At 57.6% G+C, this 16339-nt stretch overlaps 1 protein-coding gene across 1 annotated transcript; it reads right to left on the bottom strand.

The window, feature by feature from the left end:
• Positions 1 to 2297: 2297 nt before the first annotated feature.
• Positions 2298 to 12322, bottom strand: MATN1 (matrilin 1). Its single transcript, XM_004705040.2, has 8 exons — positions 12226 to 12322; positions 10178 to 10524; positions 7276 to 7498; positions 6669 to 6794; positions 4687 to 5106; positions 3965 to 4117; positions 3107 to 3187; positions 2298 to 2547 (listed from the first exon to the last, which is right to left on the bottom strand). Exons 1-8 carry the CDS (start codon positions 12320 to 12322, stop codon positions 2498 to 2500), a joined length of 1497 nt encoding a protein of 498 aa, XP_004705097.1. The 3' UTR covers positions 2298 to 2497.
• Between the last annotated feature and the right edge of the window lie 4017 nt (positions 12323 to 16339).

Here is a 16339-nt window from a genome sequence, read left to right as displayed (position 1 = left end):
GTGTGTGTGTGTGTGTGTGTGTGTGTGTGTGTGTGTGTGTGTGAAGGCAGAGAGTACAGTCTGATCTGGTGACAGAGACCAGGAGCTGAAACAGAGATGTCCTCAATCTGCTGAGTTCTACTGGGTGTCGTGTGTGTGTGTGTGTGTGTGTGTGTGTGTGTCAAGGCAGAGAGTACAGTCTGATCTGGTGACAGAGACCAGGGAATGACAGCATGGGATGGATTAAAGATGACCATGAATTCTGTGTCACTCTCCTCCCACCCCCACCCCATTGGGCTTTACCTCCCTGCGCATTGCATCCAGGTTGCCTATAAGGGTTCTAACTAATGGGATACAGTGAGACTCATCCTGGACCACTCCTTGGCCTCCACCTTCAGAAGCGTATGGAAGCCCCTTGGAGCATGAAAGCCCACATAGAGAATGAAAGAAATCTTTGCCATGAAAAACATCCAGCACTCGTGCTAGAGAACCCAGGTGGAGAGGAAGAGACATGGCCAGTGGGAGGGGCCCCGCCTTCCAGTTGGCTCCACCAACCCGCCAGTCATGTGAGGAGCTACACTGGAACTGAGCCCCTGATGGCCGTGCCCCAGTCTGTAGCACACGGAGCAGAACCCGCCCCGCTGAACTCAGCCTGCAGAATCGTGTCAACCATAGATTGCCGTGTTCAGCCAATATGCTCGAGTTTTCCTTGGACAGGAGAGTCCCCAGCACCCCCAGGGAAATGTTGCTTTGACCTTTTTCTGGGAAAGGAGACCTCCAACCCCCTGCCTCTCAGATGGAGACCTCTCGGCTCTAAGTCTAAACTTTCAGATGCGAGAGCCTGCTTGGCCCACCTTGGGCCGGGCATCCACTGGAGGCCAATCCACCAAAATCAGCAGGCAGATAATTTCAGGACAAAGGCAATGTGGGCTGGGGGGGGGAGCCAGTGCAGAAAAGCCTGGCACGGAGAAAGGGCTCCATGGAATGGGTGCCTAGTGCTGGTTGGATCACCAGGGCAGAAGGGCAGGGGTGCAACTGCTAGGTTGCTCTTGCGCGGACGGCTGCACTGTGGTGCAGTCTGTGGCGCAGGTTAGTATTGTCATCCTGCCTCCTGGAACAACTTCTAAGCAGGATTTGGGGGGTGACTGAGCTTCTTGTCTTTATGTGCTCTCAAATCCAGATCAAATGGTAGCGCTGAACTGCTCCGTTACACAAGAATGGGTCCCCACTCTGAGAGGCGGGGCACTAGGAGGCCAGAGAGGCAATCTCCAGAAGGCCTGGGGCCTCCGGGAGGGGCTGGCAGAGTCTGGGCAGGGTTGGGAGCAGGAAAGCTTGGGGTAACGAGTCTCACCTTTGGGGTTGCAGTTCCTGAGGTGGAGGGGCAGCTGTGGCCGCGGAGGGGGTCGAAGCTGCCAAGGGAGCAACAGAGAGGACACCAAGAAGTGTGCCCGAGGGAGGCAGAGCCCTTGGCAAAGCCTGAGCCCACTGTCTTTGACTCTAACTGGGGTGAGGGTGATGTAGGTGCCCGACTCAACCCTACCATGTCTGTCCCACCCACCACCCTCTCCCCACTGCCTAGCATGAAGTATCTTAGAACAAATGAATGAATTTAGTGGATTAACAAATTAATGAACAAACCCGTTTTATCTGGTACCATCGCCTCCCTTCTCCAGTGCGTCCCCCCTATTTGGTGAGCTCAGCCCTTGCTTCGCAGCCTGTCTCTCCAACAGACACACTGCTGAGCAAGTCTCGTCCCCCCTCATGCTCAGTCTTCCCGTCTGTAAAGTGGGGGTGACACACGCCTGCCTTGCCTGATGCAGCTCCTGGGGAGAGGCCATGTGAGGACAGCTGAACCCGGAAGGGCAGGACAACCGTAAGCTGTTTCGGGGTGTCGTGTCTGTCACCACGGTCCCCACCACTGTCGCCATCACCCCCATCACTGCACCCTTATCCAGCCTTCTGATTCCCAAATGACCACGCTGCCTCTAGCCCCATGCAGGGCTTACGTTAAATCACATTTAATTGTTTTGTTTTTTTTCAAAAGGGAATAGCAAAACCAGAAAGAAAGAAAGAAAAAATTCACAGCACTTGAAATCAAGAAAGGTTAAATGGGGGGGGGGGGAATATATTAAGCTTTTGATTAAAAAATGCAAACGAAGTTCCGCTCACACTCACCCCCGGGTTTTCACTCACACACACACACACACACACACACACACACACATTCCTGCAGTGAGACACACGCTCACCCCTTGGAGTGAGCATACACACACACACACACACACACACACACACACACACACACACACACACACACACACACACCATACCTCCCCCTTCCCACGGGTTTCTGGGATAGCAGAGGCCAGGAAGGCGCACCCAGGGCCCTGCACCTGCAGAGCCTCCCTCGCTGAAATGGCACAGCTAGACTAAAGTGGGGGCGGTGGGAGACACCCACAGGACTCTCTGAGCCCCTCCAGGCTGCAGCACATGGAAAGGCCACAGCCGGGCAGGGGTCTTAGACGATTCTGTTCTCCAGGAGAGCCAGCCGCTTGCTCAAAGCTTCCAGTGGGGCTCAGTCAAGGAGAGGTGCAGGTCGGCCAGATCAGAGAGGGGAGGAGAGTGGTACTTAGACCAGGGCCTCCCCTCTTCTTATTTCCTCTAGATTGCCCCCTCCCAGAACTTTCTCTCAACCCCAAGGCTGCCTTATAGCTAGGGTTCTCCCCTATGTCAAAACGTATCCACCCAGTGGTCCTTCCCAAGCACTGTGGAGGCTAGTGCCCTGCTCTGTCTCTTACAAGTTTCGCCCGCTGGGTCCTCAGCCTAGCCCTGACAGGGCTTCGCCACCCCACCCCACCCCCACCTTGCACTGCCCCCTCTGATAGGCTGCACCAGTCATGTCACCATCAGCCTGTGTCGTATGCTCTGACGTGTCCAGGACTCTGTGTGTCCAGACCTAACCTCCAGCCTCAGTTTCTCTGACAGGGTCCAGTATGATCTGATCTTGATAGGGTCAGCACCAAAGCTGGTGTCCGTCTATCTGATCATACCCTGGACAGTCATCATAGGGCATCCTCCCTCCCTGTCTCCTCCAGCCCAATCACACAGGATCCCTGGGAAAGGATATGCTTCCGGGTCAGAGCTTGCAGCAGCTCCTCCACTTTAGTCTGGAACTTCACAATGGACTCGCAGGCACACGGGTCCTCCTCTGGAGTGAGAGGAGAGGCAGGGAGAGAGAGAGAAGATGGTGAGCATTAGCCCTGGGAACAGGGGTCATGCCCACAGTCAGGACGAGGGAATGCTGAGGAGCCAGAGAGATATCAAGTCCCTGAGACAGACCTCCTAGGAGTGAGGGGGAGAGACACCTCAGACAACTTTGAACTTCCTCCATGCCCTGATAATGAACCCCCAAAACATCTCCCACGCACTGAGCACCTACTGTGTATAGGACACTGCTGGGAGCCTCTAGGTTAGCTGAATAATTCCTCACCTGACCCCTTTGGGTTTGAAATCATTAACCTCATTTTACAGATGAAGAAATGAGGCGTGAAACAGCTTGCCCATGGCCAAAGTCAAGGTAGTGTCTGAGCAAAGATGCAAGCCCTGGTGTCCCCGGGTCTGGAACCTGTCATCGTTACTATCAGGGCCAGCGGGTCACCAGGGAGGGCCAGGAGGGGCAGCAGGGTTTAGACCCCAGCTCTCCCTGGGACTAACAATGATTCTACCCCTCTGACCTTGGTTCCCCCTGCCCCTGTAAAATGGGAGTAATAATATTCCTACCAAATAGAGAGAATGCTTTCAAATTTGGAGCCCATTGGCATAGCATGGGTAGTAGTAACCATCATACTGGCCATACCTGGTTCTACCGACTCTCGATACCACCCTATCCCCTGCATTCCCCTGCTCACATCCAGTCCCAGGACGACCCTGTCCCCCAAAGAGCCCCACCTCCCCCTTCTACTACGCTGGCCCTCGCCTCGCTCACCCACACAGATCTTCATTTGCAATTTCTTGCCAATCTGGTTGATGGTCTTGAAGTCAGCCGTGTAGAAGTAGTGCTCTGCCACGGGCTCCGAGGCGATCTCCCTCAGCTCGTCCTCCACCGCATTGCCCACGCCTACAGCAAACATCTTAAAGCCTGCCAGGAGAACCAATAGTTGTAAGGCAAGCTCTGGGATCGGGGAGCCACGGCTGAGCCTCCTGGGGAAGAGCCAGACGGCCAATAGCAGACATCTCCTAGTGGCAGCTGTAGGAATTACAGGCACAGTGCCTCGGACAAAGAAAGTGAGCAGATCAACATTTGTTGAAGTTCTACTGTATGTCAGGCTTTGAATGGGGAGTGTTGTAATATCACCTAACACCAATAAACTTATCTGTTCAGTGGTTCTTAATATAGTCATTAAATAGGTGAAAAACCGAGGCTCAGGCTTGCCCCATGTTTGGGTAGATAGCCTAACTAGCAGTTGGTGTGTTCTTGAATGGAGCAACCATTTAACCAGAAAAGTTCCAAGCTGGCCCCCAAAAGGATCTGCAAAGCTTTTCTGGGGCCTCAGTTTTATCATCAGGACTAGCCCATCCCTCCCCATTTAAATTCACCCAGGGTTTAACGCCCAAATCGGAAGAAACGCCAGGATAAACTACAATGTAGCTGTGTCCCGTGTGCCACTGGGCATCAGCGGAGCCCTAGGTCAGCCAGGCGGCACCTACCAAGGTCCTTGGCCTTCTTAGCGGCGTCGTTAATGTAGTCCTGGCTCCGGCCATCTGTGAAGACAATGCCCACCTTCTGGGCCCCGGGCCTGGCCCCGCGGGTCACCGTGAAGGAGTTGTCAATGAGGTACTTGAGGGCAGCCCCGGTCATGGTGCCCTTTTCCATGTAGGACATGTTCCGCACGGCCGCCTTGATGTCCTTCTTGGTGCGGAAGCGGCCCAGCGGGAACTCCTGGCGCACAGAGCTCGAGTACTGCACCAGCCCCACCTGGGCCAGCTTGTCGGACACATCCAGCGTATCCACGATCTGGTTGATAAACTTCTTCACCAACTCAAAGTTCTCTGGCCTCACGCTCTTGGAACCATCGATGAGGAAGACCAGGTCGGTGGCTGAGCTGCTGCCGCCGCCGCCACCACAAACTGGGGAGGGCAGGAAAGCAAGGGATGAAGCTGACAGCTGGGACCACCCATCCAGACCCCTTACTGGGCATCCCCGCCCCCACTCCCTGCCAGGCTCTGTGCTGGGTGAGTCACGGGGACCCATTCCAGTTTGTCTTCAGACTTCCCTCCCTCTGTGTGGGGAAGGAACTCCTTTCTGTGGCCTTTTGCCTTGGTGATGGGAGACAACCAGATGTTCCCCCTAAACTCAGAACGTTTCCTGTGCCCCTACTTGGCTGCCCGAGAGGGTGGATTCATATTCTGGGTCAACGGAAAGCAACTTGGTTGGATATGTTTGATCCAGGTCTGGTCTGCAGCCTGGCCTGTGATTGGTATACATGGGTATGCACCTTACCTTGCAGGGACCGGTCAATACACTATGCAAGTGAGGTGAGTTGTAGTGAGGATATTCAAATGAAGTGTCTAAGGCCTATCAAGAGGGGATTGGTTGGTGTGTGGCACTCAGCTCAGGGGAGCCAGCCTTTGAAATTGACTAGGAGTTGTATGTAAATATGTTAAGTGGCCAACCGCACAGAGGATGTTTGGAGACAGAAAGAAGCAAGGGGGGAAGCACCAAGAAAAAGAGAGAGGAAGAGGAGGCAAGTGACCTCCTAAAAGAGCTATGACATTGGTCGGGGGCCTTAACCCTGGGGCTGGCAGCAGACTGGCAGGGGCCCAGCGGCAGAGCTGATATTGCTCACAGTGGGGGCCAGAAGGAGCCTGCATAGCCCAGAAGCTGAGAGCGCAGGCCGGCACTGAAGAAGGGTGACTTTGCCTAAAGACGTCTTGTTCTGACCCCGAGTTTACCTTGTCACTTCCTTCGTAAACCACTTCAAGGTCATAAACCATGGTCAAGGAGCCCTGGTGGTAAAGTTGGTTATGCAATGGACTGCTAACTACAAGGCCGGCAGTTCAATGCCACCAGCCACTCTGTGGGAGAAAGACAAGGCTGTCTCCTCCTTTAAAGATTGACAGTCTCAGCAACCCTTGGGCGCAGTTCTACTCTGTGGTGTAGAGTCAGTGAGTCAGAATTGACTCGGCGGCAGATTCGTAAGTGTGCTCTGTGAGTGTGCTCCGTGTGGCTATTGGAACAGATTAGCACGCCCAGGAGAGGGGAAAGAGTACCGTTGGAGGGGCAGCTGTAGTCAGAATCGGGGAGTGTTTGGAGAGTGGAGATATGTCTGACCTCCACCTCATGGGATTCAGCTTTGGGCGGACCCAAGTCACTGTCCCCTCTGAAGTGAGACCGCATCTGATGCTGAGACTACTCCTGGACACTCCAGAAATCCAGCATCTGAACACGGGGAACAGTTGGAACAGCTTTGAACTCCACGGTCTGGGTCCTGCAATCGCACTAAACCCACCACCGGGGTGCTAGAGGGGGGCGGAGTCAGGGGAGAAATGACAAGCTCTGAATGACACTGTTTTCGGAGAGGGACAGAGCACAGGGCAGGGAGGCTCAAGGGGCCTCCTGGGAGTGGCCACAGTTCTCTTGCCACACAGACCTGCCCTCCCCCAGGCCCGGCTGTGCCCAGCCCACTGACCGTTGCAGGTCTTGCCGTCACTGTTGAGGGTGAAGCCTTCACGGCAGGCGCAAGTGTAGGAGCCCGGGGAGCTGAGGCACACCTGTTCGCAGTCATGGTCCCCGGTGGCACACAGGTCCGACACCACTGCGTGGACAAGCGAGTCTCAGAATCACGGGTCCTCAGACAGCCCAACCAGGACACCCTGCACTGACCGTGGAGACCAGGCCTTATGCACAGTGAGGGAAAATGAGGTCCCCACCTGCGTGGGGCCTGGGCCTGGGCCCCACCCATCCTAAGACCCCTGCGTTAGGTCATCAAGCTAATGATAGAAAGAAAACTCCCGGGGGGCTCCCAGCAAGGACACAGCCCACTTCGGGGGAGCCCATCCCGGGAATCGGATCCCGCTCTGGCCCAGCTGCTGATGCTCTCTCCAAGTCCCGCCCACCTGGTAGAGACCAAAGCCCAGCGCTGGGCCCTACACCGCCCTGACCCCGCCCCTTTTGCTGTTTCTCACACTCCTAACCTGCCTAGCCCGTATTGTGCCCGCCCCTTCTAGTTCTGGCCCCGCCCCCAACGCCTAGGTCCCTCCCACCCAGGTCCAAATCCCGCCCCGCCTCCAGCGCACGGCAAAAGGCCTCCTGGAACTTCTTGGACAGCTTCTCGATGACGTTGTAGCTCTCCACGTAGTCCACGTGCTCGTCCTGCGGCTCGCTGGCCATCTGCCGCAGCGTGGCCTTGTCCACGCGGCCCACGCCGATGGCGAACAGCTCGATGCCGCTGGCCTGGGCCCGCGCAGACACGTCCCGCACGCTGTCCTGGGGCCGCCCGTCGGTCACCACGATGACCACCTGCCACAAGGGAGCGCGCGTGAGGACAGAGCCCTCCCCGCAGAACAGGTGACAGAAGAGGAAACTGAGGCCCGAAGAAGCCAAGTGAGAGGCCCGGGGCGCCCCGCTAGCGCTTTGCAAGTGGGCGTTCCCCAGAGAGGGGGGCGTGGCCGACTGAGGGCTTAAGATGGATTTCTTCTGGGAAGAAGGTGACTCCTCTCTCAGCGCAGAGCTGCGGTCGCCAAAGGGCGGGGTCCTGGCAGTCCCCTTAGAAGGGCTACCTCCGAGGGCCTCAGACTGTGGACAAAGTGCCCGTGCCCTAGGATCGGGGGTGCCGGAGATGCTGCGGCTGCTTGAAGTCCCGCCGGTGGAAGCCGCCTGGAGGGAGCATGCGCTCTCAGAGGCTCCGGAAGGCTCCCCGGTCTGCCCTAGTCCAGGGCGTCTCTATTCCTTCGGGATGGGTGGTTTACTCTTAGCCTGGAGTCAAAGGGGCGTCCAAGCCCGTGCAGTTCTGCCTGTGACCACCAGAGAGAGGCCAGGGATCAGGGACGGGAGCTGATGCAGCCAGCATGGCCATCCCCTGCCTGCGCGTCCTGGGAAGGAGTCCTCTCTGGGTGCAGAGCGTGGCGCGGCACTGCTCCCACGGGGATGAGCAAAGAACAGTAGCTGCCGCCTTTTGTTCCTTTCACCCCCAGGGTCTCCCCCTCCCCCTCCACGGAAGAATGGAATCCCTGCCCCTCCCACAGGGGGCCTCTGCTTATACTGAGAAGAGGGACCGACAGCGAGGAGAGCCTGGTGCCAGGACCCCTGCCAGAGCCTGACCTGACTGGGGGGTGTTCACGACCCTGGTTCCTGCTTGGGATCGGACACTTCTCCGCTTCCAACTTTGGGGTCTGCACCGACTCCTAGGCCTCCTCTCTTGCCCCAGGTGCCTGGCCCACTCCCCTTTGAGGCATGTCCAGGTTAGACATGCGGAACTGCAAGTTACCCATCACCTTCCCGAGTCTCCGTTTCCTCGTGCGTAAAAATGGGGTGTGGTGGGGTGCAGGGTGAGGCAATTCATGGTCGAATAACTCTTCATATGGGGTGGCGGGGTTCCAGCAAAGCCTCTTCCCTCCATGCCTCCCGAAGCCAGAGCTGCTGCCACGGAACGCTGAACTGCCACGTGCCACACCAGGGTCACTGCCCCACTCCCCTCCCCCCATCTGAACACACACCTGAGTCTCCTCCTTCTGTTAGTTCCTCCAGGCTGAACCTCTGGTCTCTGATGCCCACCACCACCACCACCACCAAGCACTGGCCAGATCTGGGAGTGCTGGTTAACTAGAGGTATAACGACTGTATCCCCATCTCCACATTAGACTCACCCCAGGGCCACCATAGCCTCTCACCAGCCTCCTCTACAGCACTCGGAACTTACAAGTGGATTCCCCCCAAAATGAGGCCCCCAGGTGCCCTGATAGATCATTGCTTTGAGTGGTGGCAATACTAGAGTCTGTGCGTGTTTCTAAAGCTTTTGTGCTGGGTAAGTTGCTTAAGCCCTCCCTGCCTCCCACAGGATCTTCACCTGGCCCTCATACGGCAGGCTTGTGCCGTGTGGCTAGCACTGTGGGGAGCAGGAGGGCATGAGAACTAGGCCTTCCCACGGGCCAAGCCCCGAACAGGTAAATCTCGACTCCTCAGGCCAACACAGGCTGATGGGGATGAGCAGGGAGCTGTGAGAGGCCCAAGGGGGAATAGGAGCATGGGCCCTGAGTCCTGAAATAGTCAAATGTGGGTCTGAAGTCTTTGCAAACCTCCAGCACGCTGCCTGCAGCCCTTGCTGACTTGGCAATGTGGGGGCCGCCCTTGGCTTCCCTCTCCAGAGCCCCTGCGCTCGAAGGGCTCCTAAACAAAAACCCCACTTGTGCTGGAAACACACAAAACCAGTTACTGCCAAGTCAGCTCCAGCACACAGCGACCCCACCTGCTTTTCGGGAGAGCGTCAACGTCCCGTCAGCCTCCTCCACGGCAAGAAGAACCATCACACGGATCCACCAAAATAAGACCACAGGCAGCCGGAGGTATCGTCTCTCAGAGTTTAGAGCAGTACAAATGCGTAGCGATCTTCACCCCTACGGGCTGGCTCCTAGTGAATGCTTAGATTCCAGCACCTGACCCACAGAGCTACCAAGGCCTTTTCACGAGGCTCCCCTGGGGCACTTTAGGTGCCCAACACTGTTCTGAGCACGTTAATGCATCTAGTCTCAATCCTGCCCTTTGAGGAAGTGTTCTTATTACTTCCACATGACAAACAAAGAAGCCACGGCACAGTGTGGTCAAGTCGCCTGTCCAAGGTGGCACAGCTAGCGTGGTGGAGCAGAGGGCTGAGCCCAGACTGGTGACTGCGGGGGGCCGTACCCTTAACAGCATCTAAGGCTCTCCCTGCTGCCTTCCGGGAATTCCGACAGGCTGGTGAGCAAAATCAGCCGGCAGGGGCACCATCAAGGGCTCCCCAGACTGTGTGCGCTCCTGGGGGCAGAAGGTGGAGGAGGCTCTGCAGATCTGAGTTCGAATCTCAGCTCAGCCACTTCTAACTGGTGGCCTCTGCCAAATGCCAAATGACCGCCCCACTTGGCCACTCCTTTCCCCAACAGGACAGTGGCCATGGGCACAGCTGTGGGCCCCAAGCCAGGAGCCCTGTCAGGCCGGGGCACGTACCTTGCTGATGTGGGGGGACCGGGCTCGCCCTCCCTGGGAATTGCTGAGGGCTTTGGTGATGGCGAATTGGATGGCCAGGCCGGTCATGGTGCCAGTGGACAGCGGCTGGATGCGGCGCACGGCCTGCAGGAGCGTGGCCTTGGAGCTGTGGGCATGCAGCGGGAACTCCTGCTTCACGGAGCTGGCATAGTTGACCACGCCCACCCGGGTGGCGTTGGGCCCCACGTCCAGAGACTCGATGACCTGGGACAGGAACACCTTCACCTTCTCAAACTCCACGGGCCGCACGCTGCGTGAGCTGTCGACCACAAACACCAGGTCCGTGGGCCGAGTCCTGCACAGATGCCCTGAGGGGGCAGCAGGGGGGACAGAAAGAGCAGTGGGCGGAGGTCAGAAGGTGGGTCTGAAGACGTGGGAGGGGTGGATTGATGATGGAGGCCTGCTAACCTCTTCTCAGTGGTCTTGGGCCAGATCCCTCACTTCTCAAAGCCTCCATTTCTTCGTCTGTGCAATGAATCAGAGAGGCCCTTCTTGCAGGGTGCCCACTGGGCACCAGGCCCACAGTGGGTCTTCAGGGGGCAGCAAGGGAGACAACAGGCTGTCCAGCAGTTTCTCTGCCGGCCACTACCACCGGTAACATACTCAGCTTTGTCACGTGGTGGCCTTGTGAGACAGAGCAGGCCTGCTGCCCAGGGCAGCACGCTGTCAGGGCCGTTTGCTGCAGGACCACCGGTGAGCTCCAACTGCCCACCCAGACTGCCATGGACAAGGGACAGCTGTTTCTTTCTCCTAGCTGGGCAGGAGGGCACTGCGGGTGGGCCCTCCAGGAGCAGGCACAGCCCTGAGGGTAAAGCAGCGCTTGCCAACATGACCTCTTTCATCTAAGCATCAAAGGCAAGGGCCGGAGTGGAATTGGCCTCCCTCGGCGGCTGGTTCCCAAGGGCAGGGGAAGGAGCGGGAAACCCTGATGGCCACTTTGGCAGCCGGCCAGCTGAGCCCCAAGCCTCATCCACAGTGGGAAATGTTCCCTAGACACCCTAAGAGATTAAGGCACCTGCTGGGAAGACCACGGAGCTGGTGCAAGGCAGGCCTGGGTTCAAATCCTGTCTTGGGCCTGCTGGGCACACCCGGGCAGGTATTATACTGAGCCTCGGTTTTCCTGCCTGTCCAGTGGGAGATTTCTACTTATCACTAACCTGGGCCCATAGCCAGGCAGGTTCAGGACCAAGGCCCCACACTGAATCTGAATTAGGCAAGTGGGTTACAAGGTTAGGTGCAGTGAGGACCAGAAGACAGAAAGGTGGGCTGAGCTAGCCCGAAGCCCCCATGCTCTGGACTGGACCCCAGGCATCAGAGTTCCTCAAAAAAACTTTAGGAGCCACCTGGCAGCCAGTTCCTGGTCTCCCCTAGTTAAGGCTACAGATGGTTAAACGGAGGCCCAGGGATGGGAGGAATTGGCCCTGCACAGACTCCGGGAACTCCCTGGGTGCATGTAGATGGTCTTCCCTCCATTCTCAGCATCCTCATCTGCACAAGAAGTACTGGGCAGTCTGGGGTCAATGCCCCAGGCTGAACCTCCAAAGGTGCTGTGGCCCCCGGGAGCCCAGTCCTGAGAGGTGCCCACTGGCTGGAGATGAGGCTAGCTCTTGGCTCCCAGGTCAAACAGCGAAGAACACTGCCCTGGGCCCGGACAGTTCCCTATGCCAACAGCCTCAGGCACAGCTTCTGCTCCTGGTAGCTTCAGGGACCACCGTCCCCCAGTACACATGGTCCCCAGAGAAGGTAGGGAGCCCCAGAGAAGGTTTGAGGGCTCCAGAGAGAGGTATACCCACGTCCCCCAACCAGATACACTAAGGGTCACCTCTGCCCTGCTCTTGTCCCTGTCCCCATCTCTGTTCCTGTGACAATTTGCTGTCCCCACCCCGTCACCCTCCTGCCTTCCTGCCAGCCCCAGGTCCCCTTTGGTTTCTGCCATGTCAGTGCACAGCCCCCAGGCTGCAGACCACGGGCGGCTTCCCCAGGACCCCCATTCACTCGAGCCTCCTCACCTCTGGGCTGGGGGGTCAGGCCGAGGATGCCTGGGGCCTGGAGCAGCAGCAGCAGCAGACCACCAAGCACAAGGCTGGCACCAGAGATGGTCCCCATGGTTCTGGCTGGTCAGGCAGCAGTGGACACAATGGTGGGGGGATGCGGGGGGCCGGCTCTTATCAACCTCGCTGCCTGCCCAACCTCCCAGCCAGGCAGCCCCCACCCCCACCCCCAGGTGACATGGGGGCAGCTGGCCCTGCCCACCCCCTCCAGGGGCGGGACTGGGCTGAATGGAGGTGTGTGTGTGCCTGAGAGGGCGGTGCCACCTGGCCAGGGCTCCAGAGGCCCCTCAGACCACAAGGGCTCCTTTGCCTTCCCAAGCAACCAGAGCTGCTTCTGGAATTCAGGGAATCTCAGGTAGGGTGGGGGCTCCCCAAGCCCAGGATTTACCCAAAAAAAAAAACAAAAACCCCAATGGCTGTCAAGTGGATCCTACTTTAGTTCCAACTCAGGGCCACTCGGTATGCCTGGGCAGAGGTGTGCTCGCTCCTTGGAGTTTCTCTGCTCTGAGCACTTGTGTTGATAGGATGTTGGGATTTTTACTTTTCACTGTGGAGTGGACAAAAGCTCACAGGACAAATGCATTTCCCACTCCACGATTCATACGCTCTTTTGTGCTGATTCATTGGCATCCCCAGTGTAGCTGGGCAGTCTGCCGGCCCTCCAGGTGCCTTCTCACACTTCCCAGTCACCCTTCAGGTCTCCACCTACCCTCCTCCTCCTCCTCCATGTACCCCTGGGCAAATGCTGCCCTTTACCTGCTGTAAGGCAGGCATTGAATGCATACCTCCCCGCAAGGCGATTCTGATTCCGACTCATCGGTGACCTGATAGGACAGGGTGGAAGGGCCCCTGTGGGTTTCTGAAACACCGAGCTCTTTACCCAAGTCCTCACCTTTCTCACGCAGAGCGGCCGATGGTTTCAAACTGCTGACCTTGTGGCTAGCAGCCCCACGCGTAACCACTGAGCCACCAGGGCTCCCGGTCACCTTACAGGCCTGGCTGAAAGTTGAGCCACAGGTGAGGTCGGTTTCAGACCTGAAGCATTCAGGTGCACCTCTTTCCCAGCCTCACCCTGATAAGTCCCTCCTTCTGCTTCCATGCATTGCCTGTCTCACCCAAGAGCTGGAGAGTGTCTGATCGAGTCCTCTCTGCACCCTGGGCCCTGGCCAGGGTCTGTCTGGAGGAAGCTTACAAAGAAGTGGGCATGGCCAGCGAGGACTGTTGCTGCCAGGTCTAGTCAAGATAGAGCAGAAAGGTCACAGGCTTGGCTGCCTGAGAGACGCAGGTTCAAATCCACCTCTGCTGCTGATTGGCTGTGTGACCAAGAGCTGGTGCGTTAGCCTCGCTGAGCCTCACCCTGTCGTTATGCAGTGGGAAGATGGGATGGCTAGGGGTTATGTCAACTAGACATGCCTAGGTCGGGGTAGGAGTGGAGCTCAACCTATCAATTATGTTGCAGCCTGATAACACCTCCTGAGTGTCATAAACCTTGTTGAGAGAGAGAGCCTGAGCAGGGTCGAATCCTTCTGCCAGAGCTACATCTTACATCTAGTGTCTCCATCTCCTGTAGAGTGGCCTGCGGATCCCAGGAGCCATCAGCTCACTACTGACAGTGAATTCATTCAGCCGATTTAGGGCCTCCGCATCGACCAGCCTGTGCCCCCTGCTGTCTCTACTTTGTCATCCTGCTTTCTGTTCACCAGCTTCCACGATGCAGGAGAAGCCTGGCTTGAGTCAGACTGGACTTCCCTATGAGCCATTCCCTGATATGGGCCTCTTATTACGGGTACAGACAAGCGGGTGTCCTTGTTTTCTAGAGAGTGCAACCTAACAAGAAGGGAAGCTCCGGGCTGGCCTGGGGTGCTGTGAGAGGACAGTTGTGCAGTCAAAGGACAGAACGGGGCCCCTGGAGATCTCTGCATTTCAGTCTCTGGAAAGCAGGCCCCAACAAAAGCAAATGCACTGACATATGTTCAAGGGCTTGTGGGCCCAGCAGACGTAGGCAGCAGCTCCCACAACCCTTGCTGTGGCGGCGATGACCGTCTGCCCCCCTTGCCGAGGCTCAGCCCCTCGATGCTTTCCAATCCCCTGTGTTCTCTCAACAAGCCTGTCAGGCCAGCAGATCCCAGACTCCTGCCCATTTGTCAGATGAGGAGACTGAGGCACAGAGAGCCAGCTGTAGGTCGAGGGCACATGTGAAACTGCAGCCGCATCGCCCTCTGCGCCCCTCACTGTGGGATAGGAAACCGCGGCCCCGGCTTGCTCCCCTTTGGGTGGCATTTGTCCGTGATCCCACCCCTTCCCGGTTCCCAGACCTTGTCATTCCGATGGTCCATCTAACTCTCTTCTCCAGAAATGCTATGTGAGAGCAAAGCCGGTTCGTCACTTCCCAGAATGGTCTGATGCGTGCACTCCGGGCAGAGTGCCGGCATCTCAAGGCAGGGGACTCGCTTGTCCCCACCCCACCCCACCCCCAACACCACTGAATCCCAGCACCCAGCATGGGGCCTGGCTCAGGGTATGGAGTGAGTCGGTGAAGAAATGAAGGGAATGAAAGAGCCATTGTGCACTGGCTCCAATTCCTCGTAAAACCGATATGGGGCAGCGTGGGGCCGGCACCGGACCGTGGCTGTTGCGGAGGTGTCCGAGGAAGAGCAACGGCAGGGCTGTGTCTGCAGCTGGGTACACAACATGCTGGAGGTAGGGGGGGCAGCCGGGCCCCTGAAGCAGCTCTTTCAGCCCCGGCCCTGAATGGCAGTTCTATGGCCTCCCCGGGGGCACACAGGCGCCTTCCCTGGGTTGGCTTCTCCACAGAAATATGCAGCAGGTACGTAGTCAGGATGCTGGGCGACGGGCTGCAGCGTTCCCTCGCTGGAGCTGGCTGGGGAGCTGGGGGAGGTTCAGCGCCTACGTTGAGGAAAGAAAAGCAATATTTGTGTTTCTGAAATGTGAAGCGCTTTGCCCGGGGAACCAAAATCAGGAACTGCGCATCAAGTATGGATTGGCCCCAGGGGAACACGCTAGCGGGTCCCCCTTCAGAGCTGCTGGCAAGTCGGGGAGGCGGCCGCTGCTCCCTCGCTTTCTGTTTTCTCAGCAAAAACGCAAAGCCTCCAGGGTTTCGTGGAAGATAAAGGGGGAGGCCCTGGGCGCGGTCAGTGCGGTCCCCTGGCTAGGACTCAGGACTCCCACTCCAGTGCTTCCTAAGCTCTGGCCTTGACCTCACTCTCCTACTGCGAGAGGCCCACCCGGCACAGGACACCTCAGTAGGCTGGGCTCCTGCTACGTGCGGGGCCGACGTTTACTACTCCATCCCCAGGGCTCCTGCTACGTGCGCGCCCACGTTTCCCGCTCCATCCCCCAGGCTCCTGCTACGTGCACGTCCAAGTTTAACTGCTCCATCTCCAGGGCTCCTGCTACGTGCGCGCCCACGTTTAGGGCTCCGTCTCCTGGGCTGCTGCTACGTGCGCGTCCACATGTACTGTCAGTCAACTCCTCCAGCATTTCCGTTCACTCTAAACGAGCTCGCTGCCTCAACAACTGCCCTGCGCTCCGGTGTTGCTGTCAGCAGCCGTGGAGCGGTGACCCTGTGGGCAGCAGCAGAAAAGAACGTCACCATTCTTGCAGCCACCGTGCCAGGCCCCAAGGGCCTCCCCGGCCGGCCGGCCCTCTCCTCCACCGAGCGTGAGGTTCGGTGAGCCGCGGCTCTGCATAACGAGTCCAAAGTTGTCCCTGCTTTCTTGTGTCCCGCGCGGTTTTCAAGGGAACTTTGGGAAGTCTGTCTTGTCCGGAAGCGGCGCAGAAAGTGGTCCGCCACGGGTGAGCCTGCTGGCGTTTGAAATGCTAGTGGCAGAGCTCCCAGCGTCAAGCAACCCGAAGCCACGACAGTGCAGCACAGCGACAGACGCGTGGTGGTAAAACGTGCCCAAGCTAAATGTGCCTTTTTAACCAATTTTAACCAATTTTCAGGGTGCCATCCAGGGGCCCTAGTGGCGTCCACCATGTTGTGTAACGGTCACCACCCCGTTTCCGAAGAGCAACTCAGAGTCCAGTAAGTAATGACTCCCCACCCCCA

The sequence above is a fragment of the Echinops telfairi genome, unplaced genomic scaffold (genome assembly GCF_000313985.2).
Source record: "Echinops telfairi isolate 266 unplaced genomic scaffold, ASM31398v2 ScPeMD7_7457;HRSCAF=8495, whole genome shotgun sequence".
Classification (NCBI taxonomy): domain Eukaryota; kingdom Metazoa; phylum Chordata; class Mammalia; order Afrosoricida; family Tenrecidae; genus Echinops; species Echinops telfairi.
Note: the sequence above shows the minus strand (reverse complement) of the source record. Positions and strands in the feature narration are given on the sequence as shown.